The sequence below is a fragment of the Gavia stellata genome, chromosome 21, assembly GCF_030936135.1.
Source record: "Gavia stellata isolate bGavSte3 chromosome 21, bGavSte3.hap2, whole genome shotgun sequence".
Classification (NCBI taxonomy): Eukaryota; Metazoa; Chordata; class Aves; order Gaviiformes; family Gaviidae; genus Gavia; species Gavia stellata.
Genome location: NC_082614.1, coordinates 13670815 through 13689760, shown reverse-complemented (window position 1 = coordinate 13689760; position 18946 = coordinate 13670815). Strand labels below are relative to the sequence as shown.

Genomic DNA, 18946 nt, shown 5'->3' with positions numbered 1-18946 from the left:
AGCCTGCCGTTTCTCACAGCTGGTTCAGCAATCCATGTATATGCTCTTGGCCAGACACCGCACGTCATGGGTCTTTTTTTATTGTGACTGGACAGACTCCCTTTGGAGTCATTGTAATGAGCCTGTCGTTTGGTCAAGAACATTGTCACCTGCTGTCTTTTTTTAGTATGGTTGATGACTTCTGGCATTGCAGGTGGAAACGCTGACTCAGAAGATCTAAAATATGTGGGAAATGGACTGTAAGTTACACCTGAAGAATTATGGTTCTTATAGCAGATCGTTTCTGTCACTGTGGAATTTGTGCCATATGTAACTGCCACATTGACACTGAGAGCACGTGGGGGCAATTCTTGTCTCCGTGCTGAATTTCTAAATTATCTACTAATGACATCAGGAAACTGGTGAGCAATTTTCATGTTGTATATCATTGCTGATAATTTTTTCTATTTTTAGCTTAATATATATGTTACACTCATGATCTAATATTCAAATAAAGCAGATGAAAATTCTTGGTTTATTAATATCTCCTGTGATTGTTCCTGCATTTTTTTTTTAGCGGACTCCTCAGATCTTGCCTGAACCTCCAGGTAGCTGCGTTTCTGAAGCGCAGTGTTTTCAGAACTTATTCAATGCCTTGCTGAACCTGGGAGGGGAATGATGTTTTGCGAATGTGAAATGGAATCATAGTAACTCTCCGCATCTGAATGTGCGTGGAAGTCGATAACTTGAAAGAACATAGCTTGAAAAATATGTTCTGTGTAAACCTGTTTTAAGTGCTCATCATTATAGTATGCTTGTGCTAGTTAAACCTATCATTTGTTCTCTTCTTTGAATCAAGGGAAACACATTTGTTATAGAACATTTTAAAGAGATGGTGCTGGGTTTTTCCAAAGCACATAAATTCTGTAGGAAGTTACTGAGCCTTTGATCTCAAATTATTCTGAAATCTTTACTTTCTATTTCTAACGTGGTTGTTGTATCATCTCCATATTTGGGTACCTATAAGTCACAAGGAAATAACAATTGGTAGCCTCGCTTTTTAAATTTCCCTTTGAAAACTCCAGTCTGTGGCAATAATAAGGAGAAAAAAAAAGGTGGGGTTTTTGATCATCGTTTGTGGTTACTTGGGACTGCCAAAGAAACATTGCCATTGCTTTTTGGATTTTTGTTTTCATTGTTTAAAAAATGCAGATACCAGCTCTAAGTTAGGTTGGTAATGTTTAGGACCTACTGTTTATGACTTGCATGTTAGCGTGCATGAATGTGCACCTACGTGTAATGTATGTGGATGAAACACTCTTCCTGTACAGTAGCTTTACTTTAAAGAATGAACACTTTAAACTGCACTGTTGGAGTAACGGTTATAACTAGACTCCTACCTCCATATGAAAGATATCCTGGATATTCTTTAAACCTGAGACGGTGGTTTAATTTCAGCAGATGGAATTTGTCTGATTTCTGAAATGGCTGTGAGCCAAGAATACAAATGGAGAAGAGGAGAGGGATTACTGGCCTGCTTAGGAACTTGAGACAACTCTTGAAAGAAGAAAATCTCTGTTGTAATTTAATAACTATTAAGCTTTGCAATTTCATTGTTTAAGGTAGATTTGATTGCTAATTGTGAAAGACAGAATGTCACTGTCATGTCTTCATAAGTTGATTTAAAATTTGACAAAGAGGGTCATTGGCCCTCTTGACATCTCCTTAAACATCTGCCACATCTACACTAAAAGTTTGAGTGTTCTGCAGGCTCCTTATTTTTCACTCTTGGTGTGCCATGCTGGTGTATTGGTGGTGTTAGTATATGCATATGGACTACTTAAAAATCAAGTGCACAGCAGTAGCTAGTAAATATTGGGGCTTGGTTTTATTCCAAAAGATTTTGCACATTTGTGATTGTTGTCTTTAGATTTGCATAGTTTCTTGGTTTATGTCCTTTTTTCTTTCTTTCATGTTCTCCTACTCCCTAGCTTTCAGGGCTCCCAGAAGTTCAGAGAACTTACCCTGTTGTCCATTTCTCTGCTATAGTTAACTAGAGTCAGTCTTCCAGCCAGTAAACAGTGTATCTCCAGGATACTCCCAGGCAGGGCTACTGGTGAGACTCTCAGATGCTGTTGTTTTTCCTTGGCTGCTAGTCATGTAAATGTAAATCACAAAGCTCTCTAGAAACCCTGCAGAAGTGTCTTTACAAAACAAACCAAAAAAAAAGAACAAAAAAAAGAGAAGGGGTCAAGTTACCTGTTACTCCCCATAATCAGTTCTTCAGCCATGTGAAGTGCTAAGTGTTGGGACAGCACAATAGCTATTACTAATTTTTCCTCAGACTGTGTGATCCTGAGTGACTTATTGCTCCTCATGCCCAGAAGAGGCAGCTATACAGAATAATTGATGTTTTCCAGGCCTCTTGTGTTGGCTTCTTCCGCCAACAATGCTTCTGGGCCACAGCATGGAGAGGTGTCTGTCACAGATGGGCAGGGAAGAAAAAGCGTGTTGTCCTAGATGTGTCTGCTTGAATCTCCAAACCTACATACCTGTCTGAATGCTTTATGCTAATTACACTAAAGAACAAATGAAGTACACTTGCCAAGATTAGCCTAGAGCCTGAGCAAGGAGAAAGGTAAGTGCCTTGCTCAGCAAGCTGTTTGAAAGCCAGGGCTTCTGTGTTAGCCATTGACCCTCTCTAGCCTTTGCTACTCCTGAATTCAAGGACCGAATGCAATCATTTGCTTTACTCTTTGATGTCAGAAAGCCAAAGCGTTCCATTTTTTCATTTGTTTGATTTTTGTCTTTGTATGATGTCCATGAAGAAGAGTATAATCTGAAGAAGGGACCACTGAGTAGTTTTGGAAGCTATGAACCATATAAAGGAGAGAAAGGAAGAAAGGAAGCATATGTGAATGTATGCATCAATCCGAGCTCTTTTCTCTTGCTTTGATTACTTTTTTTTTTTCTTTAGCCCTTTGCTTGGGTCAGCGCTGATTGAGTTTAAAAGAGTATCTGCTTTTCTGTGGCACCTGCGGTGTCTTGCCCTTTGACTGGTAGTTGATGTCTGCACTGCCTTTGTCTTTCTGGGTTGTCACAGTACGCCCAGGAACTCCCCGGGTAGGTGTGCAGTCCCTGCACAAGTGTGGTGTCTATATCTAAACAGTAATGGTTAGTCTGGCTGTATTTACTTCTATTTTTTATTTTTAGCTGACCTCTCTTCGGTTTGCATGACACAGGCTGGTGGTCTATTGCCATTAAATCCCAGCTTTTACACTCATACCTAAATAAACTAAACAAACCACTAAATAAACCTCAGTGGTGCTGCTGGGTCTGTAACGTGCGTTGCCTCCTCTCTCTACAGGCTGCTGTAGCTTTGTGTGCCAGGGTATGTATTGTACACCCCCAAAGTCGAGCTTGCAATCTCGACTAGTGGCAAAAGGGGCGATCTCAAAACATGCTGAGGATTGTAAGAAAGAAAAGAGACTTTCAGTTATTGTGATCCTTGGGCTGAAGAGGTTAAAGTTGTGACCACAGCGGTCACTTCTGTAGGATCAGCAGCTTTGTTGTACGGAATTCACCGTGCCCGGCCGGGCATTGTATCAGTGGGAACAGTGCAAGTACAGGACTTATACTATTCATGGGGTGGTCTAACAACTGACGTGAACTCACTGATTGATTTTATTTAACTAAATCTCTAAGGGTTTATTTATAGAATTAAAAAATAAGTGTAGGAGCAGTGAAGAATGTATCATCAGTCATGTATTTTGCTATTAAAATCTGATGTTGTAGACTGGACGGGGCCATAATGCTTACGTGGAAAGAAAATGTTTGGTTCCCTTCATTTAGTTGCTGTGCTCTCTTCACAAACTATGTTGAAAGGCTTTGGTGTTTTCGTCTTGTATAAAGAATCCGAGTAAAGTGGAAATCAGCAAAGCTTTTAATTGTGATAAAATTTGTGCATTGAGGTATGGCAGTAAAAAGCAAACACGACAAAGCTCCGAAAACTGTTGCAGAGAGCAATCTTCATCTGGCCCAAGGAGATAATGCATAAGATGGGACCTAATAGATCATTTCAATATTTGATTTCTGTGATTCTGTCAAATCTTTAAAGACCTGGCGACAGGCTTTGATCTCCAAGACAAAGGGAGACGGGAAAACCAAGGCTCTGCATACCCTGTTGCTTTCTTTGCTGGGAGTAACTGAAGAGATACCTGATTATTGCTGGGTTTTGCCTTGTCATTAGAAACACCAAAAGAACAGGAGCTGAGCCAAAAATTTCAGCTGCAAATTGAGTGTTTAAAGAAATATGTGTGAAGGTCTGTGCCTCAACTATGAGTTTGTAATCATGGTGTCAGCGGAGAAAGATAAAAAAATAAATTACATCATTAAATCCCAGACGTTTGCAAGGGAATAGCCCTATAAATAAGGGGGTTTGGCCCTGCAAGTGCAGGTCAGCCTTCCCTTGTGCTGCTGACAAGTGTCGGTTCTGGAGGAGATGCTGTGTGCCGTCATACATCTGCTCATGGTTTATTCACTAAGTGAGTAAGATGTTAAGGACTTCATCGTACCGCACTGAAGTGAGCAATTGAGCTTTCTTTAACATCAGTGGAAGAAATTAGACCTGCAGAGGAGTATTTCACTGGCTGTTAAGGTTTTTTTTCTCAGGGGAGAGACCTAAGCAAGTTTTCTGAAGTTTGGCATCACAACATTTTACTCAATGTAGGAGTAACTGCAATTCCACAGCGTAATGGTGCACAGTAAATAGTGTGGCATTCTTTTCCCAGGTGGAAACCAGGCTGAAAGATGAAATGATCTGCTCAGGTGCCTGTTCAGTGCGATGCTGGAAAATGAATTAAGGGAGTCTCAGTTTCTAGTTTTCCTGTAAACCGTAAATGATATACTGAATGTGGCGAGCCATGGCCTCTTCTGTGCAGGGGACTGCAATGGGGTGGAACGAGTTCCCTTACTAGTTAATGTAAGGAGGCTGATTTAAATAATTTAAATTCCGTTGGGACAGAAAGGATTACTGCCCATCAAGTGTACGTAACAGCCATAAGCTATGTGAGGTTCTGTATCTTTCATCTAGCCATTTTTGTTCTGTTAAGTACATACTCTGCTGTAGTCCCCAGGAACTGCAGCTAAAATGAGAATATACATGCCAGGTACTTCACAGAAAGACGAGAACCCCCGTAATCCATACTTCTGGAAGTAGGTGATAATGAAAAGGGAATGGAAAGAGATGCAAACTTTGTAGGTAATGATTATTCTGGGTTTATAAAATGTGATTTTTATATATATTAAAAACTGTACACTCGTTTATAGATGAATACATATACCTATGTATAAATTTCATTCAGTACTCAATCAAGAATCATAATGGTGTCTCCACAGAAGAGAAAATCGTGGTGGTGGGGACTGCAGTTCAGGCGGGAAAAGGCAGGAGGGAGGGCAGAGACCATGTAAAACATCTCTTTTACATTAGCATACATTTCTTCTGGTGCGTTAGCACAATAGTTCCTGAGTTGGCTGTGCAAATGTGTTCAGCTTTTTGTTAGTAGCTACTCAAAAACGCTAAAGCAAACCAGATAACTGTCTCTGAGTAACTACCTCCTAGTGACATTTTTGGTTCATTCCTCCTGCCTGTTTGCTCCCCCTCTCAAATTGATCAGCTCTGAGAATTGTATCATGGTTGAATTCACCTTGAATTACAGAGCAAGTCGAGAGGCTCGTAGTGTGGTCTGCGGGCAAGTAGGGGAAATTTTGTCTTAATCAACGTACAGTTCTCCATCCTGTGAGAGAAAATTAGCTGCGCTAATACAAAAGAAGGACAAAGCAGCCACACACTGCAGTTCAGAAAACTTTCCATCATTTCTGCTGAATAGGGACCTAGTGTTGCTTTTTCTATAGAGCAACGCTCCATTTGTTTCAAGGAAGTTGTGAAATTGGAGACCGAGAAGAGTTAGGAGGGAGGCTCATTAGAGAAACTTTGTTGTAACGAGTGCTTCCCAAAATTAAACAGGCTGTTCAAAGGAAGTGCAAAAGTCTGCCCTCCGACTTGCATCTAAGTCTTTATTAAGATGTATGGTTCTCCCCCTGTGTGTGTGGGTCTCCTCCCTTGTCCTGTGAATGGGAGTGCCACGTTTGGAAGAGCAGAAGAGCTGAGTCAGGAGTCGTTAGCTGCTGTATGTCCAGGAGTCTTGTGGGGAGGGATAAGGATGAAGCAGTGAGGTCTTTGCTCTGTTCCTAGTGTCTGAATAATGCATTTTTCAAAACCCAGTGGACCAGGCTCTTCTAGGGGAGAGAAGTCAACACTGATCTCATGGGAGGTACTTGTGTGAAATATTTCCCTTCTTTGTAAGATTTCTCCTCTTGTTGCTCATGGGTTTTTTTGTGCCCCACGATGTGATCTGTGCTGGGCTTGCTCTCTGGGTTCTGTTTTTTTCTTTTCATGTGTGTGGGAATGTTGGAGTATTAACCAAAATGAAAGCATCCTCATTGTTCTCGTGGTTTGGAAGGCCAATGTCTGTGTAGTTTTATAAAAAACAACTTGAGAACATGTTCCTCAGCTTGTGAGGATTCAGATTGAGGGCACCTCAGTCTCTGGATCCTGCAAGTCACACTCTAAATTCATCAAGGGACTCAGATCCACTCAGATCCACAGTACATCTCTCCGATAGCTGAGAGGAGCAGGGGGATCCAAGGGCACTTTGAAGACAGGAGATAAGGATGGCTTCTTGCAGGATGAGGCTGAGCTTGGATGTTCCTCACAAGTGATTGTAAAATAATTGCATGGCAGTGCTATTCCCATTGATCTGAGGATCCAAACCCAAACCCTGTGCTTTAAGGGAGCTGAGTTATGTACCTGGCTACAAACTTTTTCAAGTGGAAAAATGGAAAATCAGAAAGCAGTGTATGTCAAGGCCAGTGATTTGTCTCAGATGTTGTAAGGCTATTTGCAGTATTACAGCAACATGTGTTTGAGATCCAGTCCTTGTAAAAACAAACAGTTCCTCCATCGTATTGTTTTGTGGCCAAAACTTGTTTTAAAATCTCCCACTATTTTTTAAAAACACTTTGTTTTTAAAATCAAGTTCCAAATGGCTTCACAGTCATGCTGTTGGGACTGCCAACGTGCTGCATGCTCTAAAGCTTCTCTGTAATTGGGAAATCTGCTAAGTCAGACCTCAACTAAAATCAGCAAATAAATGTTACCACTGAAAACTATAATTTCCAAGTGCCTCTAAGCTAGGTTGGAGTCAAACCAATGGTCCATCAACAAAGGGGTTTATAAGTACTGTTGGTGTGAGCTGGCCAGACTTCTAGCTGTTGCATTTCTGTTAAATGTGAGAACTACAAAGAGGAAACATCTGGACAATAAAAAAAAAACAGCACTGTTTTATTGAAGCGATTCATTCCAATTCTGTCTAGCCGATTTTTCTTTTCCAAGTACAGCACTGAAGACTTACTGGCTCATCCTTTTGTCTTTGTCTTTTTGTCTTTCTTTTCCCTTGAGCGACCTCTCCTGTTTTCTTCGTATCCCTCTTTCTTTGATGAGGCTACTGTACAGTACAGAACTCATTTTACTCCCTAATCTCATAGTATCTTGTGAGGAAGTACAGATAAATCCTTCCAGACTTGAGCAGGTGCTATTAGGATGCTCTTACCAGCCATGAACCAATAATGATAGAGAGATCAGCATAGTTTGCTGTAAGCAGGACCAGTAGGACTTGACAGGTGGGTTTTTGTTCGTTTCTCATGGGATCTGTTAGTTCTTTGTGGGACACTAGCAGTTGTGTATGTTGATCAGACAACATAATGCGGTTTCTGAACCGCTCCCCTCTCTGCTCCCTGTGTGCTCAGGGCTAGGAAGAATTACCAAGTTGTAGAGCTGCGCTGTGTTCTCTCCTGGGCAGAATTAAAATTAGGAACTAGACTTCAGAGTTTCTGAATGGATTTTTTTCAAGGGAAGGTTACATTAGTGATTTTCCGACAGTCTGAGGGCTCTACTTAATTTGTTGAAAATTGAAGCAGTTTGTAGCAGCTCTGAAGCAACCCTTCGGGACTTTGGCATCCAACAATATTAAGGTGGAGCAGTGCACATATACAGTGGAAATCTCTCTATATTAAAGTGGCTTATTGCAGAACTTCAGAGGACATTGCTTCATTTAACACACACTAGTTTTGTGCCTTTTAAATAGCTTATTGTTTAAGAAGAAAAGCTCCAGTCTGTCATATCAGAAGGGGACGTTGGGGCTATGGTTCGGTGTCACTGTGTTATTTCCCACAGCAGCCGCCAGCGCTGGTGCTGGATGCACATCCCTTACCCTGATGTTTGTGGAACTGTGCTGTGAAGCAGGCAGGGAGCTGACCCTGCTTAAAAAAATTATTTAAGCCTCATCAGTTTCTTGAGTATTGGTGAACAGTTTGTATCATGAAACCAGGACCTGGGGCAGAGAGTGGTTAAAACTTACCCGGTGTTCCTGATAGACTGGCAATAGAAACTTGTCCCTCTAATTCCAGTACCGTGCTCTGGTGCCAGACTATCTTTTTGTCATCTAAACTAGCATCTAGTTTTCACTATTGCTGCCTATTATGTGCCCTGGTATAGCATCTCTATTCTTTGTGCTACCCACTGCATCTAACAACTTGGTTTTTTGCCGTACCAATTAAGCAAGTCTAAATTGGTGTCCTGCTCATTCTCTTCCTTTTCTCCCCACTTCTGGCACTGCTCTCCTATCCCCTCCCTCTGTGCTGGCATGGGTTTTGCTCTTTCTTGCAGTGAGGTGGTTCAGAAAGTTGAACTGGCAGAAAACTCACACTGTCTTCCTCCCTTGAAGAGAGGGGGAAGAAAAAAAAATATATATACATATTTTTTTTTAATTATTTATTGCTGGTTTAGCTCTCAGCACTAACCGATGCTGGGCTAAAACATGATGGGTGTAGCCTTCTACCTCTGTCATAAGTTTCCACTGGGGAGCTGTGCATCAGAGGAGTGCCTGATGAGTGAGCCTTGATCCATGATTAGGGCTTCTGTGCAATAAAAGAAATAAAAAGAAGGTATTTGATGCTCCCTCCTTATGCTTTTTTTTGGCTCTTAGGCAAGCGAGTGTTATAATATTTCATTTTTATTTCTATGTTTAGCATGTCCGCTGACTTGCCATTTTGGAAGTAGAACCATTTCTATTTTTAGAGCTGAGCTTCCTGTTTGAGCTCTCTTTAAGTCTGTCCTTTGCCTAACACAGTCAAACTCTTTAAAATAATCTTCCTTAAACTGGGACAGTTTTGCTAAAAACAGTCATGTTCATGTCCAGATATAAACAGCAGTAAATCTGCCTCGAAGGAATGTTATAATAAAAATTAAACCTCTCAAAAGAATGTATTTCCATGATGTCAAAACATGAACGTGAAATTGAACTGATGTGTTGATGTGGTCACGGTCATCTCAAAGTCTCTGTCTACAAGTGGATTTAAAAATGAGTTGTCCACATGGGAAAATTAACCAGAATAGCTATTTTAGAATAACTCCCCATAGTCACACTGTTCTTCTGCAATAAGCATCCTCTGCTTTAGCTCATCCAAACTAGAAAAGAGTTGTCTTATTCTGGAGGAATAGCACCCAAAATCCTAAATATTTCACGGTAGTTGTTATGCTTCTAAATTATGTGTCATAATTTACCTTAGTCCAAAATGACCTTCAAGTCTAGCTATGCCTTCACCTAAAAATGTATGTTAATAATGGCATGTTCTGGAAGTTTGATGTAATCACAGCTATATACATCTTAAGATGTCCTCGTTAAATTGTGGATACTCGATGTGTGGTGGTGTTGCCAGGCCTTTTGAGGGACATCTTTAAATACCAATCTAGACCAAAGGAGGGCTGCAGGATTGCTGGTATAGTTAATACGTTAATGGTAACATGAATGGTAGTTGGAGGTCTTCTTCCATTTCCTAATTGCCAAGTATCAGGAAATCAAGGCTATAATGTTTCTCATTTAAGGGCTGATGATGAGATTTCAGGAGCCAGAAAAGGGAAGAGGAAGCCTTTCCCTCCCAGTTCTGGCTGTTCCACCCCTGCTTGTGCCGTGCTGGCTCTTGGTCCTGAGGTCCCTCTCCTGGTCCAGCTTTGGTGCATGCCTAACTCCTCAGGGAGCTGATCTAGTTTACACTATCAGCAGAAAACTAGAAAACCAGAAGAAGGAAAATGTTTTCCTGATATCTTAGTAATCTACATTTGCTTGCCCGAAAGTCGGAGGAGTGGCAAGGTCAAAGTGAGAGAAGGTCAGGGCTGCACAGCCAGGACAGGGGAGGCGAGACTTTCGAAGAGCAGGAACTTCTCTAGAATCATCTCAGCCATCTCCCAAAACCTCTACTTACGGAGAGGTGTGCTCCATCCCTTGGAGCTGGATGCTGGGTTGCGGGCTGGGCTTTGGCACGTGTTGCCAGATGCCCCAGGCACAGCTACGCTTTTCTTCCCACCATTAATATTACTGGTGGAGCACATCAGCAGAAAGTGTAGCTTGGCATTTATAATTTAAATAAGGCCATAAAACCCGAAATTGTCCGTTCCTTGTTGGGGTGTGGTTCTGCATCAGAGGCAGCTTTCCTAAAATAAAAGGAGAATAGATTGCATTGATCCAATCAATGCTCCTTTGTACTTGTCTGTTGGAAAATAAAGAGCTCTGCTATTGCCAGATTAACATGTCACTTAGCAAAATCATTTAATTTCTGTAGGATTCTTAGTATGCAAAGATGCTCTTGGTAGTGTAGAATACAATGATACTATAAAATGCTATTAACGTGAAATTATTTCATTTTTATAACATTTCTCCTATATTTTATCTGTTACTCTTAAATATGTTTTATGTTGAGACATTTTAGGAAACGATCAATGGTCTTAAAATAGATTTGTCAGATAAATAAAACATAAGAATTTCAACAAAGTTATAGCCTTTCCCACTTTCCTTAGAACTTGTATTATTTTCCTTTTTGTAATTGTTCTTTTCAGCTACCTGGAGTATGCTTATACTGTAGGTTAATGCATTTGGATACTGTATAAAAATTAAAATGTTTCTTTGTATATTGATTCCCCCCCCCCATGGTTTTCCCTGGCTGAAGTTTCAAAGAATCACTGAAAATTACAGTTTATGTTTTGGGTAGATGTAAGGGTGCTAACTGATTCTGTATAATGCCACTGAAACACATTATTTGCCCTGAGCCTCTTTCTTTAGTCTAGTCCTGTAGCATTAAGGCTTAAGCCTTTTTGCTGGCTTAAGCTCTTCCTGTGGACATGCTCTAAATACCTTACCTTTTGTTGCGTGAAAAAAACTAATAACATGGGTTATTGCAGTTTGGCAGTTTTTATACCAAATGATAAAGCTGCAGACACCGAAGAGGGGAGGGAGGGGGAAGGTGCATGTCAGGTACTCGCAGCGTTACATCTCCATAAGAGGGAAATAATTTAATCCCAGAGAAAAGGCTCCTGCTCTGCAGCCAGCATGGCGTGTGCTGGGGAGCTGGGGGGCAGATACCTGGGTGAGGGGGTGTAAAGGGGAAAGGCAGAGAGCAGGGCTCAAGCTGGATGGCTTGGGGATACTTGTCTCATGGTGGACCAGGCTGTGCTGGGTGAGAAAACTAACTGGGAGGCGTGCGGGACAGATGTGTGCAAGTGTCCGGGCTGGACTCTTATTTCCCTTTGTTCTTCTGTGCTCTCTGGTGAACCTGGGAGCCGTGGTGTTGGTACCTGTTGCTCTTCACTTAAGTCCTTCTTACCCTGGGTCTGAAATGCAGGGAATGTTGTGAATAGCTCCACTTGAGCAAGGACTTTCTGCTCTGATTCATGTCCCTCCCAGTTAGTATGGGATATCATAATAGTCTCCTGCGGGTAGCAGAAGAATACGTGCTTTCCAGCTCCAGGAGCTCTGTAGGGAGGGATTAACCGGGGTGCAAGTCAAAGCCTCAGTCTTTAGGTACAATTAACCCGCAAGTGAAGCTAGCAGATTTCCTAAGGCTCTGCCAAAAATCCTGCTTTACAAACCAAGCATTTTTTTTTCCCCAGTAAGAAGCATAAAGATGAGAAAGGACCAGCAGGTCAGTCCCTCCGCATTTGAGGTTGGTTTGTGGTTATAGCCACTACTTTGTACCTTGGGCACAGATCTTACTTCAGTCAGAAAGGGTTAAAATAATTCCCCATACTAGCTTTATCCTCCTAATGGACAGGCTTGATAATCATTCTTACAGAAAGGACGTTTCGCCTTTCCTCTGGGGTGGGAGAGTTGCACCTTTTCCTGCCGGTGGTGCGCTGGGGAAGAGACAGCAGCGTAGAAAACACCGGTGTCACTTTGACCTCTGGTTCACAGCGCCTGTGCATTTCTCATGTTCTACTGCATGGTTCATGTTTGCTTCGCTTATAGACCACCTCTTGCTTCCATTGCTCCTAATATCAATGCTAAATCCATGTCAGGGGAAAGGATGGGCTATTTTGAAGACTGGAGTCTGGTAGCCTGGATAATGCAAGTCTGAAGCTGTTTCAGGTCAAGGCAGGGGAAGGCAGTGCTTCACCTTTTAGAAATGGGAAATGGCAAGTGTTGGACCCCAGAGGAGATTATTACAGTCTCAGCATTTCCCATTCACTGTTCCCTCTCTGGCAAATCGTTACAATATTCTATATGCGAAGCAAAGTGTGGGTGCAAATTCTGCAGGGGAGATGGATGAGAGCTTTGCTGAATGACTTCAGAGCCGGAGCCCATCACTCCTGAAGTCTCTCTCTGGGGTGGACTTGGTGAAGCTATGATTTGTGAACGTGTTTGCTGATGCAGGGAAGGTGCCTGTGTAACTTGCATTCATGAAGTGCAGTTCTCTTTCTGACTAGAGGACAAGGTTTGCCTCCCTGTTGCTCTCGAAGTATTTTTGCCAAGAAGCCCAGAACAGAGAGGAGCAAATCTCCATACCAAACCAACTTGGGCAGTGGGAGGCAGGGACTCTGCGTAAGTAATTTTTCCTCCAGGTGTTCATTTCTGTGTAAAAAAACCCCAGTGATACTGCAGCGTATAGCAAAGTTGCAGGATTTAATCTGTTAAAACCTTTACAGCATCTTGGTCACTAGCCTCCAAATAAAGGGAACAGATACTGTACATGCTATTTCCCCCCTTAATTTTACTGTGGATTTTACTAATGCGTGGGCTGGAGTAACTTGATTTTATTTTTTTTAAGGTATCAAATGAAGCATAGTTCTAAAGTAGCTCTTCCTGATTGATTTGATTTTTCCAGCTAACATCTCTGCAACTGATTCTTCCCTCTCCTTCTTGCTTTTGTCTGTTCCTCTTGTCAAAGATGGCACTAGCTTGTTTCTTAGTTACTGTCTTTGTGATCCTTTGGGGATTCACTTGTGCTTGATGAGTAAGCAGCAGTAGAGGAGGAAGACATTTCTTCTCTAGGCTGTAAAATCCCCTCCAGTGAACCCTAGCATCACCACTTTGCCTCTGAGTCACATCTGCTGCGGGAGAAACAACGCCTCTTAATCCCCCACTGTCCAGGCGTTCTCCAGTCAAGAGTTACACTGGAAAAAAATCCTGGGAAGCCAAGGATGAGGTGATGCATGGTGCACTGAAGCTTGGCTTGTCAGCAGTAAGAGATGTTCTTTGCCAGCTAGGGATCGAGGTATACGTTAATCCGTGCATATGTTAATCCAGTGATGAACTGAAGCAAGGAATACGGTCCATACGAGGGCAAGAGGCTGCCAGGGTCACTGGGGTCCTGCTGGGGCTGGGTGGGCTGCATCAGGCTTGATTGAGTGGGGTCCCTTCTTAGAGGACAGGGCGAGAGTGTGGCAAGAGGATATCTAGCAAACGGTTAACAGAAACAGTACATCAAGCAAAAGGCATGTCGGAGATGTTCAGAAATCCGGCTTGACCTGAGATCTCTCAGCCTGTCACCGCTTTTTGGAGCCTCTGCGTGCTTCTTTCCCTTGTTCTTTACTTGTCTCCTCTTTTGGATGATATTTTTTAACCTTCTCCTAGGGGCAGGAGATAGAAGAAAGAGCTGAATCTTTTCCAGCAAGAAGAGGTAAAGTTGGCAGTAAGCCAGAACCACTAGGAAGCGGGCAGCGAGCACGAGGCTGTTAACCTGTAATTATACATCTCAAATTTTGTGAGCGGTACTCCAGGAATCATTATGTATGGGCTTGTTTGATAGTACTGTGGTTTAAGAGAAAAACATCCCCTCAAATTACTCTTTAATTTGGAAGTCAAGAGACTATCAATTCAAATCTTAGCTCTTCTGCCTGTAATTGATAATCGTGTTCATTTAACAAAGCTGCTATTGAACTGGGCCTCATATTCTTAATTCATCAGGTAACTGCTGATTTTTCTTTCAGAAGGGATAATTGAGAGGCAGTACAAGGTCGCTTCCAGCAAAGCTGAGATCAAACCTAGAGTATAACATGGCAGATCCCAGACTCTGCCACGTGGTCCTTCAAATACAATTTTTCGGTATCTATGCACTTAACCCCTCTGGGCTGTAGCGACTGCTTTAATCCCCAGAAATCAGGCTGGCTTTTATTCAGGGGCTGTTTAACAGGACTTCGCCCCAGTTGCTAACCTATTGATTTGAAAAAAGAGTATTCCCCTTAGATAGTAAAGTTAACAGTTAAAAAACAACAACAAAAAACCCCAACCCAAATCTAGATTTTATGTATGTTGTTTCAAACATGTGAATACAAAATTTAAGGACTCTTGTGCTTTTTCACGCATAACTAAACTTTCTCCCCATCCTGCCTCAAGGTGGCAACGCTACGTACAGTCCCGAGCTCAGACTAAGGATGAAATCCTGTTCAGCGGTCTTGTAGTGAAGTTTGACTGACGGGCCAGCGGGACTATTCCAGATTTACACTGTATAAATTTTTCTTTTTGATTACAAAGCTTTATGGTCTTGAGCTCCTTTCGAGAATCATTATCACATCTGTCACTGTCATTGCTATCAGTGGCTAAGGATGTTTTTAATGGAGTGATGCAATCCAAACTATCATTCTTGCTGAAATACTGCTCCCAAGCACGCAATAGGCCAGGTGCTGTAATTATTAATAATTCCCTCTGATGGCATATATCGGCCCTCCATTTTGTTTTAATGCAATTTATTTTGAGTTATTTCTTTGGCAGTGAAAATGGTTTTGGAGTGATTTTTTTGGAATTGTTGCGAGTTTGTTTGCTGGAGTCCTTCTCTCCTGGAAATGAGGCATGTCTCTCATGGGCTCCCGTCCGCTCACACACAAACGAACTGATAATTAGGATGATGAAATTGCTGTGAGAGGTGAAACCTTCCAGTTGGCCAAAGAGAAGATTGTGGATTAATCTGTGTAAAGCTGAAGGCTCAACTAACACTGCTGTTCAACATTCTGGTGCTAATGAGACTTGTATGTCTGCCACTTGAGAAGCTGAAAGTACGTCCTGTAGTTTTTGTTGAGAGATCCAAAGTGGGAGCTCACTCTTCTGTGGCATTTAGTGCTTTTACCTCCACTGATGATGACTGGAATTGAGAATGCTCAGCAATCTGTATAAGGTGTTCAGCAGCTTATAGCATCCGGTGATGCAAGGCAGTTCGCTCTTTATGGATAATTTTTGTACATGAGTAAAAGCATCTTGAGAGGCATATGGATGTTTAGAAAATTGCAGAGTATGATTTGGAGAGCTATTTGTCTTGCATGCCCCCTGCTACCGTATCATATCGCTTCTTCATAGATTTTAATGTACTTCTGCTCATGTCAATTCATGTAAATGAGGAAACTCTCCACCTCTCTGAAGCAGAGAGACACCAGGGGACTTGTTCAGTTCATACCGGGCACAAAGTCCACTTCCGAGATGGTTGCGTGCTCATTGTTGGAGCTGCTCAGGACCCATGGAGGAACTGATGCTGGTCTCTCTAATAACAGTTTCCATGCAGTCATCGAGAATGAATACATATATATATTATAATATATATATTTTATATATATATATATATAAAATAAAGCAAAGGTAAATGTTTTGAGAGTGTCTCTGTGTGTTTGCAGGAAGCCGACGGATAGTGGACGTGATGGATGTGAACACGCAGAAAGGTGTTGAAATGAGCATGTCTCAATTTGTCAGATACTATGAAACACCAGAGGCCCAGCGTGAAAAACTCTACAATGTCATCAGCCTGGAGTTCAGTCACACGAAGCTGGAGAACATTGTCAAGCGCCCCAATGTGGTAAGGGATCCTGTGGTGATGGTGTTTATTTTCAGCTTCTTCCCAGTCACCCCTTGCTTTGTAAGAAATAAAACATGGAGTTTAAACAAGGTGGTGTGAAGTACCTGTAACTTGTCTCCATTTAGTGTTAGGATCTCATTTTTACCCAAGTAGAAAGCTGGTCTCCTTGACAGTGGAACTTAATTTACAGGAATTTGATACCTGATGAGCTCTTAATCATGCAATTTGCACAGGTATTTAGAGGAAATTCCATCCAAAATTAAATACCTATCTATTGTTTTTCCTCCTCTAAGGAGGGGGAAATTTAAAGCTATTATCAGGAAGCTTAAATTTCTTATATATGAACCCTCCTATTAACTAAAGATATTCAGGGGGCTCCAAAGCAAAAAAGTTGAAAACATATGTATTAAATGTAGAAATTTATACATAATTACATCAACATAATTACTGTTACGTCAGAATTGGCAGTGTCAGAGGAAGGGGGTAGATTTTTTACACATTTTTTAAAGGTAGAGGGCTCTTGTGATTTTGTTTCCCAATGGAGACACTGGCAGTGAAATCGTGACCTTGTTAATAAAGATTATTTCATTTATCACTAAAATGTAGCCATGTGTGAGTGAAGACTAGAGCATCAATTCAGTAATACACAGAGACGGAGGAAATGGTGTTGGAGGTTTCAAAGTGTCTCCTCAGGACACTTGGCAGAGACTTTGGGCATCGGTCCTGGTTGATCAGGGAACAAAGGGACTTCTCAAAGCAGAATGCGTGTGCTGCTTGTTCCCTCTGTATCTGCTCGTGGCACTGGATGCTCTAGGCACTGCTGGGTGTGGAACTATAGCTCTCTAACGTTTTGTTTTCAGACACTTTTCTCCTCATTTCTACATGCTATTCTAGTTACAGCAGTAGTTTTTTCACTGGGGACGTCTCTTGCCTATGTAGACAATATAAATACCACACTTACACCTGAACAGGTCAAAAATAGATGGCAGCTCTAATTGCTGATTTGTAGAAGTAATTCTTAAGTAGGCTTTTGCGTTCTGTTATGCACATATCACAAATTGGATATTAAGCGCATATTTAGAAGTTTGTGCAGGTTTTTGCTGTCATTTAGGCACTAGCGGGCAGTTTGGAAGTGCTCTGGGAGTTTCTGGTGTTCAAGCAATCCCGGTTTTCCCAAGCACATCATGCTTAGTGAGCTTTTAAAACATCTGTGCAAATTTCCTGGGTGCTCACGACTGAAAAATGCAATTAGGTCCCTGTTACCACATGAACTTCATACCTGTTTAATATGGCCTGAGTGCTCAGTCGTTTGTAAAACCAAGGATATTTAGATCTCACTGAAAGAGAGATTTGCATTCCCATTAGGTACTTGGGAATAGAAGAGAAGGTGCCGGGGGCTCAGAGAAAGTCCAGTACATAAAGTCAGTTACTAGTTGAATACTGCAGTTGTATAAGTGGATCCCTTGAATTCTGCAGAGCTCTTTGAGCCCACGTAAGGCAGAAATACTTGATTCCTGTTCCCTGTTGTGTAAAGACTGTAGGTTGCAGTATCAGGATGTGGGAATTACTTCAGAATCAGGGCAGTAACCATAAATTTTGTTTTCACATACAACTGTGATACTCATGGAATTGGTACTCTTTCTACTGGCTGCATTATCTCCCTTTGCCTCTTCTCAAAGTACTGTGTGGTACCAACAGTACCTGGTGCAGATGGAGAAATAGATAGGGGCCAGCCCCAATCTGCAAGAATTCCATTGCGCTAATTGTCCTATTATGAAAATCCTCTGGGGATACAAACAGTTGAGTTGACTCATTCGAATAACATTCTTGGGTGGGCCTTTACAAAGATTTAGCAGTTAGGAGGCTAAGTGGGGTTCTAACCACGACTGAATTGGACTTCTCCATTCTCACTGCACACAGTCAGAGGATGGCTTTGTCACCAATGCCTAGGATAGGTCTTGCAGTCCTTATTGACCTATACATGGACGTTCACTCGCACATCACGATTTTTGCGCTGGGTCGGGATGTACAGCCACACTGTGGCCAAACGCAGCACTACAGCCTGCCGTGTTGGACTTCCCAAGTTGACTGGTGTTTTCCCCTGTTTTGAAACCTGGCACATGTGATCCATTTGCGTAACCAGAAGGGAGTGTTCTGGATATTGAGCACAGGCTCCATCATAAAACAGACCAAAGAATGAGTCACAGACTTGTCCTTGCTGTGGCTGTGATGGACCGATTGCAGTTCGTGCTCTGGCACCCAGCGCAGAAGCTGTGTTTCGATATCCCTGAACAATCTTCAGTTTCTATCTCTTCCTCACCTCGCTGGCAGCATGTTTCCAATTGCTTGGCTTTTGCTGTTTTCTCCTGCCCACACTTCCTAAAAGTTTGGCTTTTGGACAAGAACTTTGGTGAATTTATACCCAAATAGACCAATGAAGGAAATGCACAGTAGGTGATAATGTAATTACTCAAATCAGAATTTGGCCAGAACAATGGTGTTAATACCTTACATTTCAAGGAACATTGGAATAGCAGAATCTCTTTTATGTTTGTATTTTAATGTTCATAAATGCAATTTCCAGGCTATTGGCTACAAAAATGCATTTGAAGACAGACAGCAGGTGATGCTGCAAGAGAAGGTGCTCACAGGTGCCCGTAGGTCAGAATTTGCACCCAGTTAAATTGACTGCAAAGCTCCCCTTACTCTGGGTTGCAAAGGGCTGAGTTGTGGTGATAAA

General features: G+C 41.9%; 1 protein-coding gene across 1 annotated transcript in view; it reads left to right on the top strand.

Moving 5' to 3' along the window:
* The window catches only part of KDM2B (lysine demethylase 2B), a 119121-nt gene that overhangs the window by 13851 nt on the left and 86324 nt on the right, over window positions 1-18946 (top strand). The window contains exon 5 of the mRNA XM_059827457.1: window positions 16028-16206. Coding sequence (XP_059683440.1) covers window positions 16028-16206 — 179 coding nt within the window. The remainder of the gene's footprint in view (window positions 1-16027; window positions 16207-18946) is intronic.